Below are 23506 nucleotides of genomic sequence, written 5' to 3'. Positions count from 1 at the left end.
AATCTTTTTTTTTTGGGGGGGGGGGGGGGGAATTGCCGCCTTCCCCCCACACGCTCACTTTGGTCATATCTGCTGATTTTATTAATTTTTGTTTGTTTCTTTATTCTGAGGGGAAAAACGTTGGTTAAAACCTTAACAAAAGGAAAAAATTCTTCAGCTGAAACACTGGAAGAGAAGCGGAGCCGCGGAACTTGCCAACAGCCAAGACGGCTACGGCTGCGCGGGCTTTCCGTGAAACCGAACTAAACTCGCGACGTCGCGTCAGGAAGACAGTTACAGTCCCTCACCTTGGCAGGCGGACACCCCCGGGCCCGCTCCCGCCTTCCTCCACGCGTGTTTTTGGGGGGGATGGCGGGCGGGGGGGGGGGGGGGGGGGGGGGCTGTGGGGAGAGCAGGAGGGCGGGGCCCCGCCCGGCCCTTCGCGACGTGGCGGCCGGCGCGCGCGGCCCTTCCGCTTCCGGGGCAGCCACCGCCCCCGCCCCCCCGTGAGGTGTTTCGCCTCCCGGTTCCAAGATGGCGGCGGCGGCAGCGGCGGGTGGCGCGGGGGCAGCGGCGGCGGCGGCGCTGTGGAGCGAGGTGAACCGCTGTGGCCAGAACGGCGACTTCGCCCGCGCGCTCAAGTCCGTTAACAAGAGTGAGTGAGCGAGCGAGCGAGTGCCGCTCCCCGCCGCCATGTCGGCGCCGGGCCCTGCCGCGCCGCCGGGCCGCACGCCGCCAGCAGAAAGCTCCCGGCGTCCGTGAGTCGTCCCGTCCCCCCCCCCCCGCCCCCCGGCTCAGATCTGCCCGGCCGGCGTCGCTCCCCGTGGTCACTGCCCGGGCGGGCTCGGCCTTGTGCAGGGCCGCCGTGGCGGGGAGCGGGCGGTTTCCGTCTGTAGGCTTCGTGCCGGCCTCCGGGAGCAGGACGGCGGGCAAGGGGCGCCCGGCGGCTCTGCGGCACGCTGCCGGAGGCTTCGCTGTGCTAGGGGAGAGGCGAGAGGCAAAGGCGAGAGGCAAAAGCGGATGGGGGAGCTGAGCGGGGCAGCCGCCTAGGCCCCCGCTCCTGCACCGGGACCGTCGTTGCTCGGGAGTGAGAGTCCACATTGAGATGCGTTGTCTTGCTAGTTTGGCATCCAAAATGGGATGGCCATACAAAGCACGTTATGGCTAAAAGTTCTCTCTTTGCTGTTTGTAGGGAGCAGGGACTCATCTCTTGTCCTGGCAGATCTGAGAGTTGGGACCGCGTGAAAAAAGCAAATATCAAAACCTATTTCTCTCTCCTAGTTCTCCCTCACTGTCTTCCACTGGCAGAAAGTAATAGCATGTGAAGTGAATACCTGGCTAGAGCCATACAGTTTTTCTATATCGTGTGGCACTTGAGTTTTGGCACTGTGTTCTCTGCTTGGAAGTGAAATGACAATGAAAGGTTTGTTGAGGTGCGTACAGCTCCTTTGGTGCAGCTCTGTTCCAGGCATGTTAGCACAGCGGTCACTTCAGGTAAGTTCAGTATAAATACTGGATTCTTTTATGCTGACAGGATCTGTTTCATGATCTGAGCCAAAGCAAGCCGTGCCAGGACCCCTTTAAATTGACATGACTGCTCTCTGTGATGGGTTTTTGCAACTGTAAAAACATACGGCTCTTACAAAGCCTTAATGTGTCTGATGATGAGGTAGATCGTTGTGTTGAAACTGGTTTCTCCTCCAGTACTGCAGATCAGCAAAGACGATGTGACTGCACTTCAGTGTAAAGTAGTGTGTCTTATCCAGAATGGGAACTTCAAGGAAGCCCTCGGCGTAATCAACACCCACACTAAAGTGTTAACCAGGTGAGTTGTGGCTTCCTGTGCTCTACAAAATACAAAACCGCAACTCCTTGAGAAGCTGCTGCAGCTTCAGTGGAGGGGACTAATAGGCAGCAAAATACGGAGCAGGAGGTGCTCAGAGCCATTGGGATTGTGCTTCTCAGTGAAACACCGACTTATTCTGAGTGTGAGAGGTGGTTTGGATGAGTTTGGGACAGTCTAACGTCTTGCTGTTACTCTTGAAGGGATTGTCCCTAATCTAGTTTTCATCCACCTTCATGAGCTGATTCTGCTTGTTGACGTGCTGGTACAAGGGAAGAGAACAGATCTCATGGGGAGTGAAGAGAGAAGGGAGAAGCCCTTGCCAGTGGCAGTGAGCTGTTAGCTTTGCTTGGCTGTCTCATCATACTGCTCCTTGGGGTCCTTTTCTCTTGACAGCCTGAAGGTACTGCTTCAGCTTTTGGGGTGATGCAAGCCCTTTGTGCATGTTCTCAAAATCGGGACCTTGGAGACAATTTGTGTTTGCGAACAAGTCAAGCTTCCCATTTGTGTCGTTAAGCAGACTCTAATTTTCTTCCTCATAAAGATGCTCTTCGTGCAATGACTAGGATGAAAATTGCTACCCAAGAACTGCCTGGCAGCAAAACTTTTGTATTTCAGATACTTCTCTTGTTAAGGAATTTCCCAGAGAAGTGTCTTGTAGTATTAGTGCGATGAAACATGCCCTCGTTTATGTTCACATCTGACTAAAACATAATTACGTTATTCACAAATTCCTTCTTTCCTGGGATGGAAGGGGTTTAATTTAAGTTTTTTAGCTTGGTTTTTTAGTATATGGAGAGGAGGAGGAATAATTTCTCTAAATTCAGCTGGCTTCAGAGTTCTCCCTATAATTTCTTTAGCTTGGCTCTACTGTGTGTCTGTCTCTGTATCCTGCAGAGCAGGGAAAGTGGTGGTTCTTGTTCTGCCTTGAAGTTGTCCTGTCCTGCACTGAGGCTGGCCCACTGCTTTGCTTTAATTCTTGATGCCATTTGTTTGTTATTAGACTCCTGTAATACTCAGCTGGACTGAGGTAATTTTAAATAGGCAAAGAAGTAGCTGGTGACAAAGTGGCACCAGTGATGAACTAAGGGAATCGCTGATTAATTTTCCTTTGGCTTAAGTGGTAACTCAGGGGGTAGGTGGAACACAGCATTCAGGGCACTGCTTGTTTGATAATGCTCCTTGCTGGTGTGAGCTTGCTTTGAAGCCAATTCTATGTTAACATCAGCAAACTCTTTTGCTGCAGTTCTGCTGCACTGGTATTTCAAAATAGGTTAATGTTACCCTTGGCTTAGTAGTGGACTGTAAGAGGGGCTGTGTTTTATACCATTTCCTTTCTCTCTCTGAGTCGATTCTCTTTGAAAGTTTGCAGTAACAATCTTTTGCTGTAATGATATGCCTTCTCCTTAAGAAGGAGTCACATAATGAAGTTTGGTGTTGTTTTACCTTTAAGCATTTGATTCGCATAATCAGTAGGAGCTGGGGGGGTGGGATTTGAAATGCCATGTGTTGAAACACCAGAAGAAAGGAACCTCTTGTTTTAGGTGAAGTTTTGGTGTTCCTTCTCTATTGAACACAAAGTAGGTTTAAGATATTTTCAGTGCTCACCAGACACATAATTCAGTACTCTGTGATCATATGCTCACCTCTGGTGTTTGGCTCTTTGGGAACGTAGCAGTCTGTGACTAATCAGGGCTGCTTAAACAAGTGTGTTCAGGTGGGTGAATGCTGTTGAATGAAGACAACAGTGTGTGCTGTCAGCCTTTGTCTTGTCCTTGCAGTGACATCATTGCCTTTGAGAAGGCCTACTGTGAATACAGGTTGAATCGTATTGAAAATGCTCTCAAGACCATTCAGAGTGCCAGTCAGCAGACAGACAAACTGAAGGAGCTTTATGGACAAGTGGTAATTACAAGCTTTTCTTCCTGGTAGGACTTTCATATGCTGGATGCCTTGTCCCTCCTCTAATGTGGGGCAAGTATGGGGACAGAATTTCCTTCTCAGCCTTGAAGGTAAGGAGAGGTACAGTTCCCAACTGCTCCAACTTCTGTGGAGCTTCAGTCACCTGTTGCTGGAGGCAGAGTTGTCGTCTTACTGCCACTGAACAAAGCAATACATTTGTGACTCACTCTCCCTTCTTGGGTCTGGCCTCATAGTAGCCATCTGACTGAGGGGATGGAGGATGGAAGAAGCTGATGGGATTTATTTTGGTTGAGCCATCTGCTTGCATTAGATACCTGTCTAGGAGTGGTTTGCAGGATCTGACATCTCGGGTGTTAGAAGTGAAGCAGAAAAGAAGTTGCGTTTCTTCTCTGTTTTCTCCCTGGTTGATCAGAACAGTTTTGTGAAGAATTGGCTGTCGTCTTTCAGCTGCATGAAAGACCATTCATTTAATCTCTCTCACAGAGAGGTGATATAATCTGGAAAAAGGCTGTTTGAGGACACAACTGTGTAAACTGCTGCTTTTAAAGAAGCTGTTTTAGGAGTAAGAACTGTGCCATTTGTGTGCAGGTATCTGGTTTCCTTGCTTGAATCCTTGCAAATGTAATCTATATAGAGAGTTTGCCCTTAAAGGTAGATGCAAATGTTAGTAGTGTTCAGCTTGAAACATACTATGCTGTGCTGCTGCCAGTCCATGGTGGGGGGGAGGAAGGAGGCTGTAGTTACTAGCATACAAAGGGAAATACACTTTTGAAGGCTAATCCCTTCCCCTTTTCAGTTGTACAGGTTGGAGCGTTATGACGATTGTCTGGCTGCATACAGGGATCTCATCCGCAACTCCCAGGATGAGTATGAGGAAGAGAGAAAAACCAACCTCTCTGCTGTTGTGGCAGCACAAAGCACATGGGAGAAAGTGATGCCAGTAAGTAAGTGTGTGTGTGTATGTGTCTAAGAGTGAGAGACAAGGAATAAAGGATATGGAATCATAGATATTTAACAGGACAGAAATGTGTTGCTGTCTCTTAATGACTTCTGAGTTTATTGAAGATCACCTAGTGATTTCCCCTGTATGGAGGAATAAATGCGGTTATTGTTCATGAGTTATACTTCACCTTTGATCTCTAGGAGGCTTGTATTAGTAGATGTCACAGCGGAGCAAGAAATACATCTCTTTGAACCTGCATTAGGCAGAACACCTGTGGTGACTAGCACTTTCCCTGTCTCATTACCCTCTTGCCCAGGGTAAAGCTAACTGCCTGGATCACCCAGCCATGCTTGGGAATATTTTTGTTAATGAACACTGCAGATTGTAATGTTCTCATTTTTTTCAGAAATCTTTGTCCTTGGAGGTGTGCACAGTATGCTCAGCCTTCTGTTCAGTGCTGTGGATCCACTTTCTAGTTCTCTAGAGTAGCAGTTCTTACCTGCCCTCTTTCAGCAGCTTAAGTAGTCCCCAAGTTCAGGCTGTAGTTTCATTGCTGCCTTATCAGTTGCCTCTGACTTTGTTGTGCAGTGTGAGGGAAGATCCTTTGCACTGTGACTTATTTACCAGGTGTGTGCCCTTTTAAAATTGCCTCAATTTATTTTGCAAGGAATAGTTTGAATGTACATGAAACTATAGTTTGTGTCCGTTGCCTGTCAAATCTGTATAGATCAGTTGGTGTTTATGCAGTGTTACATTTGCTTTTCATGCTAGGAAGATTTGGGCCTTCGAGAAGCTACCTACGAGCTGTGTTATAACAGTGCATGTGCATTGATTGGGCAAGGAAAGTTGAATGAAGCAATGAGAAAACTACAGAAAGCAGAAGGTAAAAACATGGTGAGGTGAGAGGGAAGCTTTGTGTGATAGATGTAGTTATTTGCTTTCTATAGACACACTTAATCAGAGAGAAAGAGGTTTTGAAAATTTAAAAACTGCCCAGCAGCAGGATTTGTTGTAAGTTTCCATATGGTTACTGCCAGAACTGGTGTTTTTGTAGAAGTGTTCCTCTGTAGCACTCTTCCAGAGCCATGTGGCATGTACCGTCTCCTTGCTCTCTTACAGCCCCCGATTGGTGTTCAATTCCTTTGACCAGTCTTTTGAAGTAGGAAGTAGACATGAGTGTAATCTCTTCTCATAAGCATGAGATGTTTCATCTATTCTGACTCTTGGCTTTGTTAGTGTATGTGTATATATGAACATACACTATAAAAAAAATACTTCATGGTCTGAATTAGGTATGAAATTAGTATAAGCCAATAAATGAGCTTTTTTGCAAAGAAAATTTTTTTCTATGGGGTGGAAGGGTTTATTTATGTGAGGTTAAAAAAAAAAAGGCTGGGGGAGAATTAGGAAGAATTAGTTTCTTTCTGATCTAACTGCTCTTGCAGATAAATAGGTCAATTCTGTCCTGATTTTGATGATAGAATAGCAGCTCTCCCATACAACTGATTTATTAATCATGTGTAATTTGAGCCTTTGTGCTGTGATAGTAGTCCTTCAGAGAGCAGAACAAGTGATGTTCTGGTGAGGTATAGGAGAAAGTGAAGAAGTGACTGGTATGTGTACTGAAAACTGAGGGAATTGCTGCCCCATAAAGGGTGGTGTAATCTAAATATTGCAGGCTTGCAGCACTTAAAATAACTCCCAAGATGGTGAGCGGTTGGTGAGCAGTTGCAGCTGAGTGATCCTTATGGAAAAGATCAGGAGCTAGGTTTAAGGAAATTTGTTTAGGAGAGAAAATGAGTATGTGAGTCTGCTCTCAGAAGGCAGCTTTGGGAGGGACAGTATTTCCTGTGCATTTGATATTTCTTCTGCATCATGTAGTCTCCCTCATGCTCAGTCCCATCCACCATCAGACTTGTAGTCCGATGTGCCCTTGTTAAGCTGCAGAAGTTTCAGGGGTACGTGAAAAAAGTTTATGTTCCCCCATGCTTCTAGGCTGTTTTTTTTTTCCCCTAAAGCCTTCTAAACTGTGTTCTTCAACTTGTTTTTCCTTCTAGAACTGTGCCGCCAATCGCTATCAGAAGACTCTGTAAGTTCTTGATGTTGTTCTGGAAAGTGTTCGCTTTGCACCAGCATGAACGAGGGTGCGGTCATGAAATGTACTGCAGATAGCCAGAGGATAGCTAAAGCTGCTGTGCAGTATTACTCAGCAAGACCTGCCACTGCTGCTGGTACCCGCTTCTGAGGCTGGGGCAGCAATCATGGTTGTTGCAGAAGTGTAGCTAACACTGCAGACTGCTGCTGTGCTCCTTGCACAGTTGCCTGTGTTGGTGCAGGCAGGATGGGTACAGGTTGTCTGAAACCTCCCTGTCACCCACCCCTGCTATGGATGAACATGCCAAATGGGTGGTGGAAAACACGGGAAATTTGTAATCACTGTCATTGGTTCAAGCAGAGAGGCAGATTCAGCGCACAAGTTAAGGGTATCCAGATTCTTGCAAGAGCAGGTGAAGCTTTCTTTTCTCTTGGTTTATCCCAGATATGCTTGTATTTGTGCTGTGGCCACAATCTTCACCTGTAGTACCTGGGGTACTTTGCTGTTAATACTGCCCAAAAGAGCTTGTAGACATTTGCCAGAAGAATGCTGAAGCCAGGGGAAGAGAGGTGAGATGGCAGCTTTTTTCTTTTTGCCTTGATTTTCCTTCAGGATGTGACAGAGGAAGACATTGAGGCTGAACTGGCCATTATTCATGGTCAGATGGCTTATATCATGCAACTGCAGGGTCGTACAGAGGATGCTCTACAGCTCTACAATCAAATAATCAAGTTGAAGTAAGGGCTTTTCTAAAATAAATGCTCAGTCTTCCACCTGTAGAAAGGCCACTGTTAAATAACAATGTGCTTTCTACTTTTCTTATCTGCAGGCCAACAGATGTAGGACTGCTTGCTGTCATTGCAAATAACATCATCACAATTAACAAGGTATAGAATTACCTTGCTGCTTTCAATGCAGCCCTTCCTGGTGGTTACTCAGCCTGCTTCTCTGCTTCTGTGGAGAGAAGGGGGATAATCAGGAAAGACTTTTTCCTAAACAATAGTTAAACCGCAGACCCTGAGACCTTTTCTTCTTCAAGGAACATAGTGAAATCTCATGATGTGTGATTTCCCCAGGACCAAAATGTCTTTGACTCAAAGAAAAAGGTGAAGCTGACCAATGCAGAAGGTGTTGAGCATAAACTCTCCAAGAAACAGCTCCAGGCGATTGAATTCAACAAAGCTTTGCTTGCAATGTACACTAACCAGGTAGGGGACACTGATCTGCAGTAAGTAGCTACAGATTTACTCCGCAAGAGTTTGACTAGGCAAATGTGGGTATGCAATTGTTCTGTGTCAGAAGACCACTTGGTTTAAGCACATAAGTGAGGAATAAAAAAAAGAATCATCCCTAAAAGAACAGCCAGCCAGTTGTGCAGTGACTTGAGTGTTGCTGTAGGGAGGATGGTGTGGAGATGACTAGGAAACAGAAGGGGGTTGTGGGGTTCTTAGATGCATCTGAAGTGCTACTAAGAGGACTTGTTCTTGGTTCTGTGTACCCATTTCAGGGAAGCCATCACTAGCATCTCTTCTCAAATACAACTGGTATGTTAGCCCTGTGTTACGTGCTTGCAGAGGTTGAGTAAAGTGTATTCTCTCTTCCCACTCCTCAGGCAGATCAGTGCCGCAAGCTGTCGGCAAGCCTGCAGTCGCAGAGCCCTGAGCATCTGCTCCCTGTGCTTATCCAGGCAGCCCAACTGTGTCGCGAGAAGCAGCATGCAAAGGCTGTAGGGCTTCTGCAGGTAGGTTAAGAGAAAGTACTCCTTTGGCCAAGCTCTGTTTAAACTTGTGCTTTGTGTTCTCTTGTGCTGTTTCCCTTAGCTTGTGTTGTCTGGTTTAAATTTCCGGGGTATCTGATTGCTTATTTTGGTTTGGTTTAATGCTGCTGGAAGGCATTACCCAACTGAGCAATGCTGCTTTTAAAGGGAAATAGTTGCCTTGCACCTCTCATTTGTATGCTTGGGAAACTGTCTGTAGTAGACTTCTAGGGTAAGCAGTGTGCTCTGCTGCTCTGCTTGCCAGCAGTTTGCAACAGCCTCCTTTTGGGAGGGAGTGAGTGGCCTGGGACAGAAATCTGAGAGGACAATGGGCCACTGGCACAGTTGGGGGCCCTTCTCTGCTGTGTGCTGAAGCCTGCCTGTGCTGGAAAGCTTCCTTTGGCACTTGCCAGCTTGCTGTGACTGAGCATGAGATATGATTCACCATAGCAGCAGCCTGGTGTGCCCACACACATGTTGAATTGTTCTTTCTTCTGATTCTCAGGACTTTGCAGATCAGCACCCTGCCAGTGCAGCTGAGATCAAGCTGACAATGGCCCAGCTAAAAATTGCTCAAGGTATCCAGTGTCCTCCTTTGCTGGGAAGTGTCTGCAGATGATAATGGTCCAAGGGGTGAGAAAAACAGGCTTTAGGGCAATCTTTGCTGCAGTCACTGTTGTGACTGTGGTACAGAGCAGAGATGCTTTCAGTCGGGTATTCTATGTATATGGCTATGGCAGGATAACACTCATAGCTTAAAATGGATGTCCAGCCTCCACAGATCCTTGGCAGAGATGCCCACAGTCTTTGTGAATAATAGGGCTGAATCTGTTCTGGGGCAGGAGGGTTTTGGGAGCAGCGTGGGGCTCCCATATGCTACCATTCCTGCATAGAGTCAGGCAGCTCAGAGTTGCTCCTGGAAGAGAAGAGCCTGCTTGCAAAAGCTTGCTCCTGAACCCTTGCAGGATGTGGCAAGGGCAGAAAGGTCCATTGTGTGGAGGTCTGTCCTTTATTCCTGGAAACGGGGGAGATATTCTGAGAAGGGGATCGTTAAGTCCCTGTTGTTTAACTTTGGCTGGAAGTTCACAGGCAGGGTGAAGTGTTACTGTGCCACTCAGACCATGTTCCTCCCTGTCTCTCTTCTAGGCAGTGTCACCAAAGCCTGCATGATCCTGAGGAGCATAGAAGAACTGCAGCACAAGCCTGGTATGGTAAGCAAAACTCAGTCTGAACTGTGTAAGGTTTTTCCCTTGTAGCACAGCTTTGTACTGCCTACTCTCTGTTACCTCTTCCCTATGGTTTTCACCTGACCTGAGTGTCTCCGGGGAATTTGAGCCCATCTTCCTTGTCTTGGACAAAGGTGGGATTATAACTTGTATCAGGTAGCCTGAACAGTACTCTACCTGTCCGCAGAGATGCTTTCTGCCTATGTTCCCAGTCTCTCGTAATCCCTCAGACCTGCATATTGCCTGGATTTACTTGCATAACATGACTGGAGCAGCTGCTTCCCTGGTATGTACTGTTGGGAAGTTTCTGAAGCAGCTTTAGGATAACAGGTATTAGGGAGAAAATGCCATATGTTCCATCCCCACAGCATCACCCCGGTCTGCACGCATGTCTGCACCTGGTATTTGGAAAAGTTTGATGACCTTGAAAACGCTCAAGTGTACAGCGTAAACATCTTGAGCAGAGGCTGACAGTTGTAGGTCTGTTCCAATTGCAAGTGTGGATGATCAAAGTAATTTACAGGGGCAGTCAGCAATACTAGCTCCTTGCCCTGAGTCACCTCTAACCACAGCTGGTTTTTAGGGACAGAGCAGAAAGCTCACATTGACTCTGCTTTTAGGAAATCCTGTCATTTAACTGCTGACCCTCTGTCTATAGACAGCTTCTATGAAGGATCTACTATAAGCTGCTCTTCAACGTTTGCAGGTGTCTGCGTTGGTGACAATGTACAGTCATGAAGAGGACATTGACAGTGCAATTGAGGTCTTCACACAGGCTATCCAGTGGTATCAGCAATTCCAGGCAAGTGAGACCAGAGGAGCTAATGCGCAAAGATTTTTCTCAGTCTTTTCTAGCTAGTCCAAGTCATCTTTTCCTGTTGATGCGTAGCCCCAGCAGCTCATCCAGTTGGGGTTTTGGGGACCTGTGAACTCCTGTTCTGTGAGCATTTGTTTTATCACTGTTTCATTATTTTAGATGAGTTTCAAACAGGGAGCAGCAGCTCTTGTCAGATCAGGAGAGTGGGGGCAGTGGGTGCCCAAATGTAGCAGTCAGGCCTTCTCCCTGATTAGAAAGCATTGTGGAGCAGCAAGCTGCCGTGTCCCATGCTGTTCTGCCTGACATCCTAGAGTGCAAAGGTGGTCTACTTTCTGCACAACAGGGTGCTAACTCAGTTCTCCTCGGTCAGGTCTCAGGGGCATTAAAGCCAGCTAGAGCTGGGCTCCGTGCTCTGATAATGAGGAACTAATTATGGCTGCTGTGTCTTTCAGCCAAAGTCTCCTGTCCATTTGTCGCTGATAAGGGAAGCTGCCAACTTCAAACTAAAGCATGGCAGGAAGAAGGAAGCAATCAGTGACTTGGAGGAGCTCTGGAAGTGAGTTGGGTGGTTGCTGAACAGGAGGTTTCCGCCCAGAGACCTCTGCAAGCTGTCTGGTGCCAGGCAGCATCTGACGATGTTGATTGACTGTTAGCCATTCTTTAGAGTTGCTTTTGCACAGGGACTCCAATGCAAAGCCATATTTTGGAAGGAGGGGGGATAATTAATTTGATCTATAGCTGATGTTCGCTTGAAAACCTGTTTGACTTGTCCCAGAGGCCTCTTGTGTGCAGCGAAGGTTGCTTTGGGGACTGGGATGCATCATTTTTTCTAGTGCTAAATAAACCATGGATGTCTAGGTTTTAGTTTTTGTTACGCACTTGATGGGATTTTTTTGGGGGTACTGTTAGCTTGCCTTTGCTACTGGGACCTGGGGGCTTTTTTTGTCTGTCATTGCCTGCTTCATGATACTGTGGAGATGTCTGCACCTCCCTTGGTCCACACCAGTGATGTTTGGTGATGTGCTCTGGAGGAGACCACAGACTGACATGCCTATCCCCACAGATAGCAGCTATGCTGCAGCAGCAAGCACTGCGTGGTGATACCAGTCTTTGGGATGAGTGTGTACTTTGGTAACTTCGTCCTTTTTTTTTTCCCCGACAAAGGCAAAACCCAAAAGATGTGCATACTCTGGCACAGCTCATCTCTGCCTATTCCCTGGTGGACCCTGAAAAAGCTAAAGTGTATCCTTTTGGTGGTTGTATCAGAGCAAAGAAAGAAGTGTTTGGGCATTGCTCCCTTGGATTTCAGCTGTGTGTGGAATTCAGACCCACTCTCACCTGAAGAAAGGCAAGGAACATCTCCAGAACAGCTACCATATCCAGGTCAAGTTGTCTGGAGCTATATTATTTCCCTGACTGGTTTGATTACTGTACGATCCCAGGACCCTTTTGTCTTTGGCCTCCTTCTCTCTGAGAATTGGTAACTTAAGACTAGGTGGAACCAAAATTAGGAGCTCCTTCATCTTTTCTGTTGGAATCTTAAACCAGTGGTAGTAATGCAGGACTGTGCCCAATAAAATACGGCTAAGCTCTCACTGACCCAAAACACCAGGTTCACATACTGCTTTTGCCACGCTGAGCAGCTTTCAGAGGAAGTTGCTGCTTTTGTGCCCATATCGGAGAAGGGAAAAATGAGGCAGGTGGTGATTAAGCAGCTCATCCCAGCTTGTGTAGGAAGCTGGTGAGAGAGGTGGACCTTGCCCTGTAGGCCTGTCTGGTGGTGTCAGCATTACTAACAGGCTGAATTTGTTCAAGCTGAAGTTGCCTATTGCTCTCTGGACAAACCTGAGTGTTTATCTTTTTGCTTGCCGGTTTGCATCCCTGAACTCTTCCCTTGCAGTCTTAGCAAACATTTGCCTTCCTCAGACACCATGTCACTGAAAGTAGATGTTGACGCACTGGAGAACTCCCATGGAGCAACCTATGTTCGGAAGAAAGCTGGGAAGCTCACTGGAGACAACCAGCAGAAGGAGCAAGGGTAAAGTGGGCTGCTGTAGTTCTGGTGCAGTTATTATTTGGGGTAGCACAAGAACCACACCTGATGTGGTGGGGGGCATTGCTGCAGAAAGCAGGCTGGTGGAAAGGGTGCCTGATGTTTAACTGCAAGGAGCTTCAGGTAGCAGCAGACCAAGTTTTGCGAGAGATGGGAATGGTTTAGCTTCTTCCAGAGCTAACTTTTAGTTGACTTGTTTGCTGTTTCCATGCTGTGTCACAGCAGCTGTTTCCCTTCTTGTTTTTCAGACAAGGGGATGTGAAGAAGAAGAAGAAAAAAAAGAAGGGTAAGTTGCATTTCCTAGCTGTTGACGTGGCTGTCCTAGTTTCAGCTGGGATAGAGTTAACTGTCTTCCTAGTAGCTGGTACGGTGCTATGTTTTGAGTTCAGTATGAGAAGAATGTTGATAACACCGATGTTTTCAGTTGCTGCTAGTAGTGTTTAGACTAATGTCAAGGATTTTTCAGCTTCTCATGCCCAGCCAGCGAGAAAGCTGGAGGGGCACAAGAAGTTGGCACAGGACACAGCCAGGGCACCTGACCCAAACTGGCCAACAGGGTATTCCATACCATGTGACGTCCCATCTAGTATAGGAACTGGGAAGTGGGGGCGGGGAATCGCCGCTCGGGGACTAGCTGGGTGCCGGTCGGTGGGTGGTGAGCAATTACACTGCGCATCATTTGTACATTCCAATCCTTTCATTATTGCTGTTGTCATTTTATTAGTGTTATCATTATCATTATTCGTTTCTTCTTTTCTGTTCTATTAAACTGTTCTTATCTCAACCCGTGGATTTGCTTCTTTTTCCCGATTTTCTCCCCCATCCCACTGGGTGGGGGGGGAGTGAGCGAGCGGCTGCGTGGTGCTTAGTTGCTGGCTGGGGTTAAACCACGACAGTGGCACAGCTCCAGAGAGCTCACCAGACTGTTTCTACAAATAGCCAGCCTTCAGCTCCCCAGGAGCTGGAGCCCTTTGCTGGGACTGGGTCCCTGTGAACCCAGATCTTCATGATAGCTTGTTTGGATGGGGCATTTTTCCACAGAAGTGAGAGCAACACACTGACAGGATGATCTGGGTTGCTGGGCTTTGTGCTTGCTGGCTACTGACATCCCATGCGTATCCATTGGTGATACCTCTCTAGTGTCTTGACCCCAGTCTCAGTTCCTGGCATTGGATGTTCTGCAGGAAAGCTGCCTAAGAACTATGACCCCAAGGTGACTCCTGACCCTGAGCGGTGGCTTCCAATGCGAGAGCGTTCCTACTATCGTGGTCGGAAGAAGGGCAAGAAGAAGGATCAGGTTGGCAAGGGGACTCAGGGTTCAACCACAGCTGGCTCCTCTGAACTGTAAGTACCCATTTTGCAGGGCTTGGTGTGGGGAGTCACTCCTGGGCAGCTGGGAGGGCTGGGTTTGTGCTGCTTTTTCTGGGGCTCTGTCACCACGCCAACCGTGAGTAACACAAGTGAAACTGTACTTTGCCACTTGAACTTTCTACCAGCTGCTTTTCCCAAAGATCCCTATATGTTGCTGAAAATCAAAATGATACGATTGGCATGCTTTGCTTGAAGGTGCCAAGGTACAAATAAAATTCCCGTAGTCTTTTAATGTGCTTTTCTTAGTTTTGACAATGAGATGAATTTCGCATGCTTTCTCTCGAGCTATTTGCTTTCAAGTCTTTTGGTGGCTGGAGAACAATTAGCCATGATTTGGGAAAACACTATACTTCCTTCTAAGTTGACACTGATTATCTGAGCTGGAATCAGGGTTTACCATTGTGTGTGAGGCCTGACAGCAAGATGGTGACTTACTAGCATCTGAGAGAAGGAAGTACTTCTAAAATCACAGCAACTCAGGGACTTGCCAGTGCCATCTGATCGTTTCTCTTTACACAGCTGTCTCAGAAGCATAAAAAGCCTTTTGTGACACTGTTGGCTTGAGCAGTGTGTGCAAGGAGAGCTGGCACAAAGATTCCTCTGTGGTTAAGGAGAGAGAAAGGATGTTGGGTTTGCACTGCCTAAGCGTGGGGGCCTGAAAGGTTTCTCCTGTGTTGCAGGAGCTGCCACCTGTCTATTTGAAAGTTAAACTTGCTTTTGTAGTTGCAGACTTAAGCTCTCTAGTAAACGTAACAGCTAGAAGGTCCTGTTGCCCATCAGCCCTTCTCTGTATGTTGAAGCTTATTTAAGATCTCCTTGCATGAGTGCCCTCCCATACATAATGCTACCTAGTGCTATCTTATGGGGCAGCTGCTATTTTTTGCTGTCAGCTTCCTGCAGTAGTGCTGAGTCTTGCAGGTGGCTGTGAACCCACGTGGTATCTCTTTCTCTCGTTTTCCCTGCAGGGATGCCAGTAGGACTGCCAGCAGCCCACCTACCTCCCCTCGGCCTGGCAGCGCTGCAGCAGTATCGGCCACAAGTAACGTCATCCCTCCCAGGCACCAAAAACCTGCTGGTGCCCCAGCCACCAAGAAGAAACAGCAGCAGAAGAAAAAGAAAGGGGCTAAAGGAGGGTGGTAAAAAGCAGGATGTGTAACCTCCCTCCTGCAATAAGCGACGCTGGTTGCAGAATAAAGGTGAAAAGCAAGTGCTGGCGAAAGACTCCTGGCATCCAGATCTCTGTCCTGCCTGTGGGTGGTCTGGGGGGAGATCGGCTGGTATATACACACCATGATGTGTCTGCTCACCAAGTTGCCTTCATCACGCTTGCCCCCACTGTGACTTAGGGTGTTGCCATCAAACTCAAATGCAGCCGAAGAAGAAATCTGTCCATGTTGCCAAACATTTAAAAGATGTGGAATAATCAAGAACTTGAAATGTAGTTTTATTGTCCTCCTGTGTTTGGTAGTTAAGGCCTTCAGCAGATTTATCTGACAGTGTGTCTGACTATGTGTGATGGAAGCACTGTCTTCTATGTCTTGTCCCAGTCAGTCATTGACCACCAAAGAGCACAGGCACAAAGGGTCTTGGAAAACAACATATGGGTTAAATTATACAGGAGAAGATAATCTGAAGGGGGAGAACAAGGCTGTTAGTAGAAAGCATGGTGAAGTGTATGGCAGCTGACTCGGTGTCCCCTTTTCTGCAAGCCAGCTGCCTTATTCTGGTGGGCTTGGCAAAAGGAGAGTGAGCTAAAACAAAGTGGCTGGTTGTGATGGTAGGCTGCATTGAAGAGACATTACACTTCTCAAGTGGAAGCTGGTGGTGAGATGGAAGATGTGTCTGCTCTCCTAGAACCCTGCAGATAGCCTCCAAGCATCTCTTGAAAATTCTGGTTTGGTCTGAATGTAGCAGAAACATTTTTCCATACGTGGACTTTCAATAGGTAGAAATAGCACCTCAGGGAGAGTTGTTAGATGTCAGGCCAAAAGGCAAAGGCTTCTGTCTCAAAGAATTTAAAGCAAAGGCCTGAGGAAGTGGGGGGCAAGGGAAATGTTACTGTGGCTTAAACCCCCCTGCCCCTGAGGCCCCATGGACTAAAAATCTAAGTAGAATCCACTCTTTATTACCTTGACTGTACACTTGGAGCATCTGGGAAGGGGCCTGAATGTGTGTTGTGCTCTGAGTGAGAAGAAAGAAGAAGAGCATAGAGAAAACAGCTTTATGAATGGCTGTCAGATTCACTTGCTGCCAAGTGAGTGCTGAATAGAAAGGATTGTTCTAAATGACCTGCCTGGCTGATGTGTCTCCTCTTAGCCAGCAGCTGGTGACTACAGGAGAGCGAGCGCTATCCTGTAGTGACACAGCTTCTGGAGAGTGATTTGGAGGGAGGAGATACTGGAGGAGAATGCGACTATGTGTTCTGCAGGCGTCTTCTCTGGTCAAACCTTGCTGAAACTCTGACCCGATGGAAACGCTGACTGTGGCACTGCTGGAGCCCTCACCAGGCTGCCTGGACAGTGCCCTGGCTGCGTGTCCCGGAGATGGGTGCCTAAGTAGAAGCGAACTGGGAGCAAATCCCTTTGCAGGGGGAAGAGGGCGGCAGCAGCAGCAGCTGTGGGGAAGGCCTGCCTTCCTCTAACAAACAGCAAAAAGTCACCTGTGAAACGGTTCGCTTTTTACTGAAACCAGTTAAGATCTCAGCCTGACGTTGGGAGCCCAGCTGTCGGGGGAGGGAGCCCTGCATTTGGGGCTGCAGGGGGAGCCCTGCCGGCGCACAGGGCTGCGGGGCGAGCGAGCTCTCCGTGCGTGTGTCCCTGTGTCCGTCTGTGTCCGGGCGTCCCTGCGCGGCGCCGAGCGGAGCGAAGCGGGCCGGTCCGGGGCGGCCATGGGCACCCGCCTGCGGCCCGCCGCGCTGTGGGGAGCGGCGCTGGCCGTGGCGGGCGGCGCGGCCGTGGCGGCCTGGGCCTGGGCCCGCCTGCGGAGCCGGGCCGTGCTGCCGGCCACCCGCCCTGCAGCCGCCGCCGCCGATCAGGTACCGGGGCCGGGTCGGGGCAGCGGGCGGGGCCGCCGGGTCGGGGAGCGCCGGCGGGGCCGCCCGGGGCCTCTCGGCGGGGCTGCGCCGCCCCCGCCCGCCTCGGTCCGACCGGGCCCCAGGCCGCGGCGGGGCGGGCAGGCCGGGGCCGCTCTCTCCGCTTTCCTCCGCAGCTTCCCGCGGTCGGGCCGGGGCCGGCGGGCGTCCCTGGCCTCCCATCGCCTCGGCTGCGCCGCGGCCAGGAGCCCAGCCGGCATCGTCTCCCTCTTCACCGCGAGGTGGTTTTTGCTGTTCCCCGCCGTACGGGCGCGGACAGACCCCCCGTCTCCCTCAGCCCCGCTAAGCTTCGCGCCGCCTGGCTGCCCCGGCTGCCTGGCTAAGCGCGCTGCCCCTCACTTTGCAGGGTAGAGGACACGGCAAGCAGATACTGGTGCTGGGCCTGGATGGGGCTGGGAAGACCAGCATTCTCCACTCCCTGGCAACTAACCACGTCAAGCGCAGCGTAGCTCCCACCGAGGGCTTCAACGCTATCTGCGTCAACACCGAAGAGTCCCAGATGGAGTTCCTGGAGAGTGAGTGAACCTGTTCTAGTACGGAACGTAAAATAAGTTCCTATCCTGTGCCCTAGGGATCAGGCCCGTATTTTAAAAGCTCTGCATCCCCTCGTGCCTGCTCTGATAATGCGAAGCTGTGATTAATTTCTCCTTAGGGATTCTGCTTTACCACCCTGCTTCTTGAAGGAGATGATATACTGGTGTTAGAGGAGGTCTGTGTTTGTTCGGCCCTGTCCTCCAGGGAGTTCTGCTCCCAGAGAGAGAAGGGGAACAAGCCTGATTACGTGAAACCAGCCCAAAGCAGAGGTGTCCCTAGTAAGCCCTGTGTGGTGATCCGTCGCCATTATGTGTTGTACAGCTTCTCCTTGGTGCTCATGCCTGGCAAAGGGCAAGAGCCGAAGGGGAGTGAATAATAAGGTGAAAGAAGAGAGGAGGAAGAGAAAAGCTTTGTACCCTTTTTGTTCAAAAGCCTCCTAAGTGGTGTTTTCTAGTCTTTAATGGCTTTTGAATGTCTGGGTTTTCACCAGCTTTCTGTGTTGTCCTTAGCACTGATTTTTGAGTATTGTCCATGCCTTCAGAGAGCGTCTCCTGTGATGCTTTTGGGGTACCACAGCTGTTCTAGGTGCAACTAGCTGATGGGGAAGGTAGAGGCCCTGGAGTCAGGTCAGTCCCTGGTACAGAGAGGCTGATATCCTAGCCTTATCAGTGCCTGCCTTCTGTGGAGGCAGAAGCTATTTCTTGCTGTTTCTGCACTGTGCTGTACCAGTGCTCGACCGGCTCACTTGGCAGCTAGCCCATAGACACCTCCGTACCTTTGTCAGCAGGCCTAAAGGAGTTGCGCTGTTCTCAGGTAAGTTTTTGGGATGTGAGGATGAGGGTGCTAAGGCAGAGAGTTTCATTTCCAGTCCTACTACCATCGGAGTCTCTGCAGTGTCTTAGGGAAGTCATGTCTCCAGAGATCCTAGTAGGTATGAGACACCTGTGTCTCCTACTGGGAGGTGCTTTGTCTAGCTGAGCCCAGAGAAACCCACAGCATCTCTGCTCCTGCCTGGGGATGGCCTGGGCCCAGTGCTGTGCACCCACGGCAGAACCTGTTGTCTCTGAGTCGTCCTTCCCTCTCTGGTCCAGGTTGGTAGTGACTGAGATGTGATGGCTGCGATCTGACCCATGGGAAATGAAATGTCTCAGGCCAGTTTCAGCCAGGTAAATCCGTGCATGGCTCTCTAATCTGGTTACTTATCCAGTCTGTACCATCGCCTAGTCCAGGGGTTAGCAGCCTATGCTGTGATCACATGGCACAAGGTGATCAGCAGACAGCAGGGTTTTTATTTTGCTGGCTTAGACAGATAGGAAACTGTTCTGTCTTTTTCTTTGTACCGTCATATAGCTAAGTGGGTGGTAGCTTGCCTCTGTAAGGGATAGGAGCTCCTGGCTTCTGCTGAGTTCCTACTGGTTTGGGAATAAAAAAACATTCTCTGTGAGGTTGCTGACCCCTGGGTTATGCTATGCATGAATGCACTTAACAAAGGGAACAGTGGTGAGCCCCCACAATGTCACAGTACAGAATCAGAGGCATCTGTCCCAAGTGTGACATGTCAGTCGCGCCCTTTGGCCCCTTTCCACAGTGGCAGACTTGCAGTTCTGCTTGCAGGTACACTGGGGCTCTTGAAGAAGAGGCAGGCATGCCGTAGCAGGAATTGTTGCTTCCCTTTCTGCGTTCTTGAAACTACTGAATCTTTTTGACTTAAGTGAAAGCAAAATTGCTTTGAAACAGAACAAAGTCACTGAGGGCAGTAAAAGATGGCCAACTAGCAAGTCGGTTTTGAAAAGAGCTCTCGTGTAAGGCAGGAGACAATTTGAGGGAACCCCAGAGGTATTGCTTTGAAAACTTGCTACTTTTGGGAGACTCGCCCGTGCCTTTTGAGCACCTCAATACTTTTGAGTGAGTGGTTCTGCAGTGTACTTAGGAGAAGACCTGGAGAGCTGAAAACACATCTGAAATACTTCATATACTGTTAGCTATTCCTGTTTGTATTAAACTCAGCAAACTACTAAACTCTTTTTGTCCCCAGATGGGAACAACAATCTTGAGCAACTTGCTGCATATGGTTTCACCACAGAATTGTTATAAGGCCTGGTTTTGAAGGTGGACAGTTTTCCTCTGTGTCGAGCAGAGAAGAGCTCAGGTAGAAATGTATCCTCTGCAAAGATTTCTCCCAAGGATTGCCTGAAGAGTCTGCTGGGGCTTGATTTTTCTCTCTTCCTAAGCACCTCTGGTTATTGACAGTATGAAAGCTGTGGGAGTTTTGAACTAGTCCCTAGTGTCATACAAATCTGACGAGAGCTCTCCCCACTTCAGAGCTAAATTTCTTCTTTGGAAACTGTAGGCCTGCTTTGTCGTAAGGTGAGATGGGCATGTGGAGATAGGTTATATGGGGACATTCTCACATGGTGTTTATGGGCACTGAACCTCTTTCTACTCTCCCTACTTGCTTGAGAGCAAGAACCAACAAGGGAGAAAGCAACCCAGAATCCTCTCAAAATAAGAGCTTAAAATGGAAAGGTTTTTTTGTTTTTGTTTTCTTTTTTTTTCTCCACAGCATACACATATATACCTGCATGGGACTTGACTGGGGAAAATAAAGCTATTTCCAGTCTCGTATACAGTAGCCCAAATACTTTTGAGTTTTGTTAACCCAAATACCTTGTGTTTTCAGCCCAGGGCCTGCTGTCTGCACCTCTGGGCGCAGCGCTGGTTGGATTACTTGGTGAATCCTGTGCTGCTGTTTTCTCTTCCAGTCGGGGGCAGTGAATCTCTGCGTTCATACTGGAAGATGTACTTGCCCAAAGTGCTGTTGCTGATCTATGTCGTGGACTCGGCCGATCATGCCCGACTGCCTGTGGCAAAACAGCTGCTTCATCAACTGATCCAGAACAACTCCACCCTGCCGGTGGTGGTTCTGGCCAACAAGCAGGTAAGAGTTCCCTGCTGCTAGCTGAGCTTGGGCTGGCAGCTGCTCTGAAAACAGCAACAAAGCCTTTCAAAGGAGGCTTCGTGCCTTTAAGGAGGCCACGTGGCTGGGACCTGGGGGTCTTCCTGGGACACCTGTTGACTGCAAAAGAAAATAGTCTGAGGTTGAGTTTTGGATCTGCAAGATGCAGGTCCTGCACTTGCAGATGGTGCAATCAGAGCTGCGGGTGGAAGTAATGGTGGAAACTGCTGTAGAGTTGCAAGGTTTGATAGCTGCAAGGGAGACCACAGTTAGACCTAGAGTTAGGTTTCTGTTCTGAATGTCTGTCTAGGAGGAGCACTTCACCTAGCAGCAGCCGAAAAGTGAAGCACCCTTGTTTGCCTTCAGATTGTCTGGTTGGTTGCTCCTAAGGCTGCTGCTGAAGCCTGAGAGAAGAGCAGCTTTCCTCACAAGGCAGTGCTTTCTCCTAAGATCTTTGTGAAAGTGTCAGTGACTGGTGCTGTACCTGGAATAGAATTGTGCCTGTGGTATGGTCAGATGATGGAACAGCCCAGGGTTTTTAAGCCCAGATTTTCTTTTATGAGGGCTGTGTGCTCGGTTTGCTCTACGTTTTTACCTTCTAAATTTCTGGTAACTTAGACATGTTACTGGTAGTCCTTTTGTCACCCTTGAGTGCAAACGCAGGCTTTGGCTTCATCAAACGCAAATGCTACTATTCTCTAGGTCCCAGAGTCAGAAACACTGGTGGCTGAGAAGGTGTGCAGGGAATGCTGTTGTATGTTTGCCCTCTTCTTGTAACTCTGTGCTGGGCGCCTGGGGTCTTGGGCCAGCAAGACTTTTGTCTGCCTTGTACAGCTAGTCTTACATTATTATCAGAAACACTGGGATTACTAGAAACAGAACTGTACCCTTGTTTCTTTGGGAAGAAATTAGGTTAAGTATAAATATTTTTTTTTCCAAAAGCATTTTAGGGCATGGGAACTTGATCTCATAGAAATTATGTAAGAATGGTGCCCCCAGAACCTTTTGAGACCCTTCCCCTCCCTGGACAAAGGCAGTGGCTCAAAGCAGGAATGGTGCTGCCACCTCATGCAACTAACAGGCTTGTTTTGTTTTTGTGTATCAGGACCTCGAAGGTGCATATTGCATCACCGATATCCACGATGCTCTGGCACTGTCTGATATTGGGGACGAGAGGAAGATGTTCTTGATTGGTACCCACGTGGCAGAGGATGGCTCCGAGATCTCCTCCAGCATGAGGGATGCCAAGGAGCTGATAGCACAGCTGGTTTTGGAAACACAGTGACAGCTCTTTTCCTACAATGTGGTATCTGCAGCTGAGGGAAACGCGTTGTTAGCGTATGGTCAGTTTGCCGTGTGACAACTGAAACGTGCAGATACCTTTTCCTTGTGGGTGTGGAATTCCTCTGAAAATGATGTCTAGTTGGTAAGAAAACCTAATTTGTAGTGGTTTGAAAATATGTTTGAAAAGTAGTCTATTTTTTAGTGTATTTGTAGGGGAAAGTTAGTCTCCTGGACAGCAGAGTTAAGGGGATATATAGCTTAGGTGGGCTGAGATGGCTTCTTGCCAGGTGGGAATCGAACATTGACTTCAGTGGAGCAAAGCTGTATCCAGTGAATTTAACCTGGCTTGATGTCTCAGGCTTAAATTGAAATATGTTTACTTCACAGGTTTTACAGAACCCTGTTCGCAGTGTTGTTCTGTTAAAAATGAGACCTCACTTCTTGACAGTGTCAGAACTTTAAAGTGCTACGGCTGGTATTTTCGGCGGTGACAATTTTTGTTGTTGCCGTATTGGAGCTGGCTTTTAAGGGAGCGGCAAATTAGTGATCTCTGGAAGTTGGGTTGGTTACTGCTTCTTTAGTGGGTAAGAACAAGAAAATGAAAGCAGGAAGACGTTAGGTGTTTCTTTTGCCTACAGGGAAAAAACAAAGCAGTGTAATTTAAGGTAGTGACTGGAAGCATTTAAGTTAAATTGGCACCAAAGGTGGGAGACTCCTCCATCGGGCTGAGCGGCTTGTTCCGGTTTAGTCCAGGCTGTCCTCGAGCAAGCAGTCGTACGCGTGAAAAACCTGTTGTTTTTGGGAAGCGATTTCTGTTAGCGCGGCAGGCGAGGAGGGTGAGTTGCTGATGGGTGCCGCTCTCCCAGCGTCCTCGTAGTTCCACTCCAAGAACGCGTGATCCCGGAGCCGTTCCCTCAAGGACCTGTTTTGCAACCGCATGTACTGTACCGACGGTTTTGTAGTTTCCTCCTTCGGAACGGCTGCATAAAGCAGAAAATTTGTACCCTAAGCGGTGGTCCGGCCTTCATTTACCACAGCGCGGAGCCCGCCGGAGAACCAGAGGCCGGAGGAGCCGCCGGTTACCGGCCCGGCGGGGCGGGGCGGGGCGGGGCGGGGCTGCGGGCGCCGCCGTTGCCGTGGCGACGGGAGCGCGCGCCATGGCGGCGGCCGGGCCGCGCGCCGGTGGGTGGGGACGGGGAGGGGCGCGGCGCGGAGCGGGGCGGTGGCGGGGGGCGGCCCCTCCCTCCCTGCCGCTCCGGCGGCGGCTCCCCGGTGCCCCGGCGGAGCTCGGGGGCTTCGGCTGGCGGGCCGGCAGGCCCCTGGCGCCGGATGTGGGAGTGCCCGCCGGGCCGAGCGGCGCCAGCCCGTTGCGGGGCCGTTGCCGCTCGTGGGGGCACGTGGCTCCCCGAAATGGCGCCCGCAGGTCAGCAGCGGCCGCCGGCGGTGCTCGTCCCAGGCGGCGGCGGAGGATGCTGGTGAGGGGAGGTGGTGCCGGGGGTGCTCTGTCCCGCGGGCTCGGGGGCTGCCAGCGCCCGGCGGTGAATGCGGAGCCCCTCACGGTGTGCCGGTGCATCGCTGTGCCGCGGCACCGGGAAAAAACGGTGCGGATAACTGCCAGGCAGTCGTATCCTAAGG

General features: G+C 49.4%; 3 protein-coding genes across 8 annotated transcripts in view; all 3 read left to right on the top strand.

Annotated features, from left to right (window-relative positions):
* The first annotated feature begins 442 nt into the window (after positions 1-442).
* Positions 443-15228, top strand: SRP72 (signal recognition particle 72). 4 transcript variants are annotated; one of them, XM_030011206.1, is made up of 19 exons: positions 443-634; positions 1684-1804; positions 3604-3727; positions 4542-4685; positions 5460-5571; positions 6746-6777; positions 7396-7520; positions 7613-7670; positions 7860-7991; positions 8396-8524; positions 9045-9117; positions 9686-9750; positions 10472-10567; positions 11035-11138; positions 11747-11824; positions 12483-12620; positions 12884-12921; positions 13820-13979; positions 14972-15228. In XM_030011206.1, exons 1-19 carry the CDS (start codon positions 514-516, stop codon positions 15144-15146), a joined length of 2025 nt encoding a protein of 674 aa, XP_029867066.1. In that variant the 5' UTR covers positions 443-513; the 3' UTR covers positions 15147-15228. The 4 variants fall into 4 exon arrangements, with proteins under 4 accessions (XP_029867066.1, XP_029867084.1, XP_029867075.1 ...); XM_030011224.2 differs by lacking the exons at positions 13820-13979; positions 14972-15228 and adding an exon at positions 13531-13792 and having other exon boundaries at positions 481-634; positions 12884-12947; XM_030011215.2 differs by lacking the exons at positions 13820-13979; positions 14972-15228 and adding an exon at positions 13532-13792 and having other exon boundaries at positions 481-634; positions 12884-12950.
* Positions 15229-16638: 1410 nt separating this feature from the next.
* ARL9 (ADP ribosylation factor like GTPase 9) lies at positions 16639-22880 on the top strand. The gene is made up of 4 exons (XM_030011238.2): positions 16639-17040; positions 17444-17612; positions 20394-20569; positions 21693-22880. The coding sequence occupies exons 1-4, from the start codon at positions 16894-16896 to the stop codon at positions 21870-21872; spliced, it is 672 nt and encodes a 223-aa protein (XP_029867098.1). The 5' UTR covers positions 16639-16893; the 3' UTR covers positions 21873-22880.
* The window catches only part of THEGL (theg spermatid protein like), a 39651-nt gene continuing 38079 nt past the window's right edge, over positions 21935-23506 (top strand). For 2 of the 3 annotated variants that reach the window (XM_041125262.1, XM_041125264.1), the window contains exon 1: positions 23115-23294. In XM_041125262.1, the coding sequence (XP_040981196.1) occupies positions 23201-23294 (94 nt within the window). In that variant the 5' untranslated portion in view covers positions 23115-23200. Of the gene's footprint in view, positions 22014-23114; positions 23295-23506 lie in introns of those variants that run through there. The other variant, XM_030024664.2, reaches the window with a different exon arrangement.

The sequence above is a fragment of the Aquila chrysaetos genome, chromosome 1 (assembly GCF_900496995.4).
Source record: "Aquila chrysaetos chrysaetos chromosome 1, bAquChr1.4, whole genome shotgun sequence".
NCBI classification, from domain to species: domain Eukaryota; kingdom Metazoa; phylum Chordata; class Aves; order Accipitriformes; family Accipitridae; genus Aquila; species Aquila chrysaetos.
Note: the sequence above shows the minus strand (reverse complement) of the source record. Positions and strands in the feature narration are given on the sequence as shown.

Excerpts from the sequence above, each read along its gene's own strand:
- SRP72 (XM_030011206.1), top strand. The coding sequence starts at position 514 with ATGGCGGCGGCGGCAGCGGCGGGTGGCGCGGGGGCAGCGGCGGCGGCG. Across the intron at positions 1,805-3,603 it reads CACACTAAAGTGTTAACCAG|TGACATCATTGCCTTTGAGA; the intron begins GTGAGTTGTGGC and ends TTGTCCTTGCAG. Across the intron at positions 12,621-12,883 it reads AACCAGCAGAAGGAGCAAGG|ACAAGGGGATGTGAAGAAGA; the intron begins GTAAAGTGGGCT and ends CTTGTTTTTCAG.
- ARL9 (XM_030011238.2), top strand. The coding sequence starts at position 16,894 with ATGGGCACCCGCCTGCGGCCCGCCGCGCTGTGGGGAGCGGCGCTGGCC. Across the intron at positions 17,613-20,393 it reads CCAGATGGAGTTCCTGGAGA|TCGGGGGCAGTGAATCTCTG; the intron begins GTGAGTGAACCT and ends TTTCTCTTCCAG. Across the intron at positions 20,570-21,692 it reads TGGTTCTGGCCAACAAGCAG|GACCTCGAAGGTGCATATTG; the intron begins GTAAGAGTTCCC and ends TTTGTGTATCAG.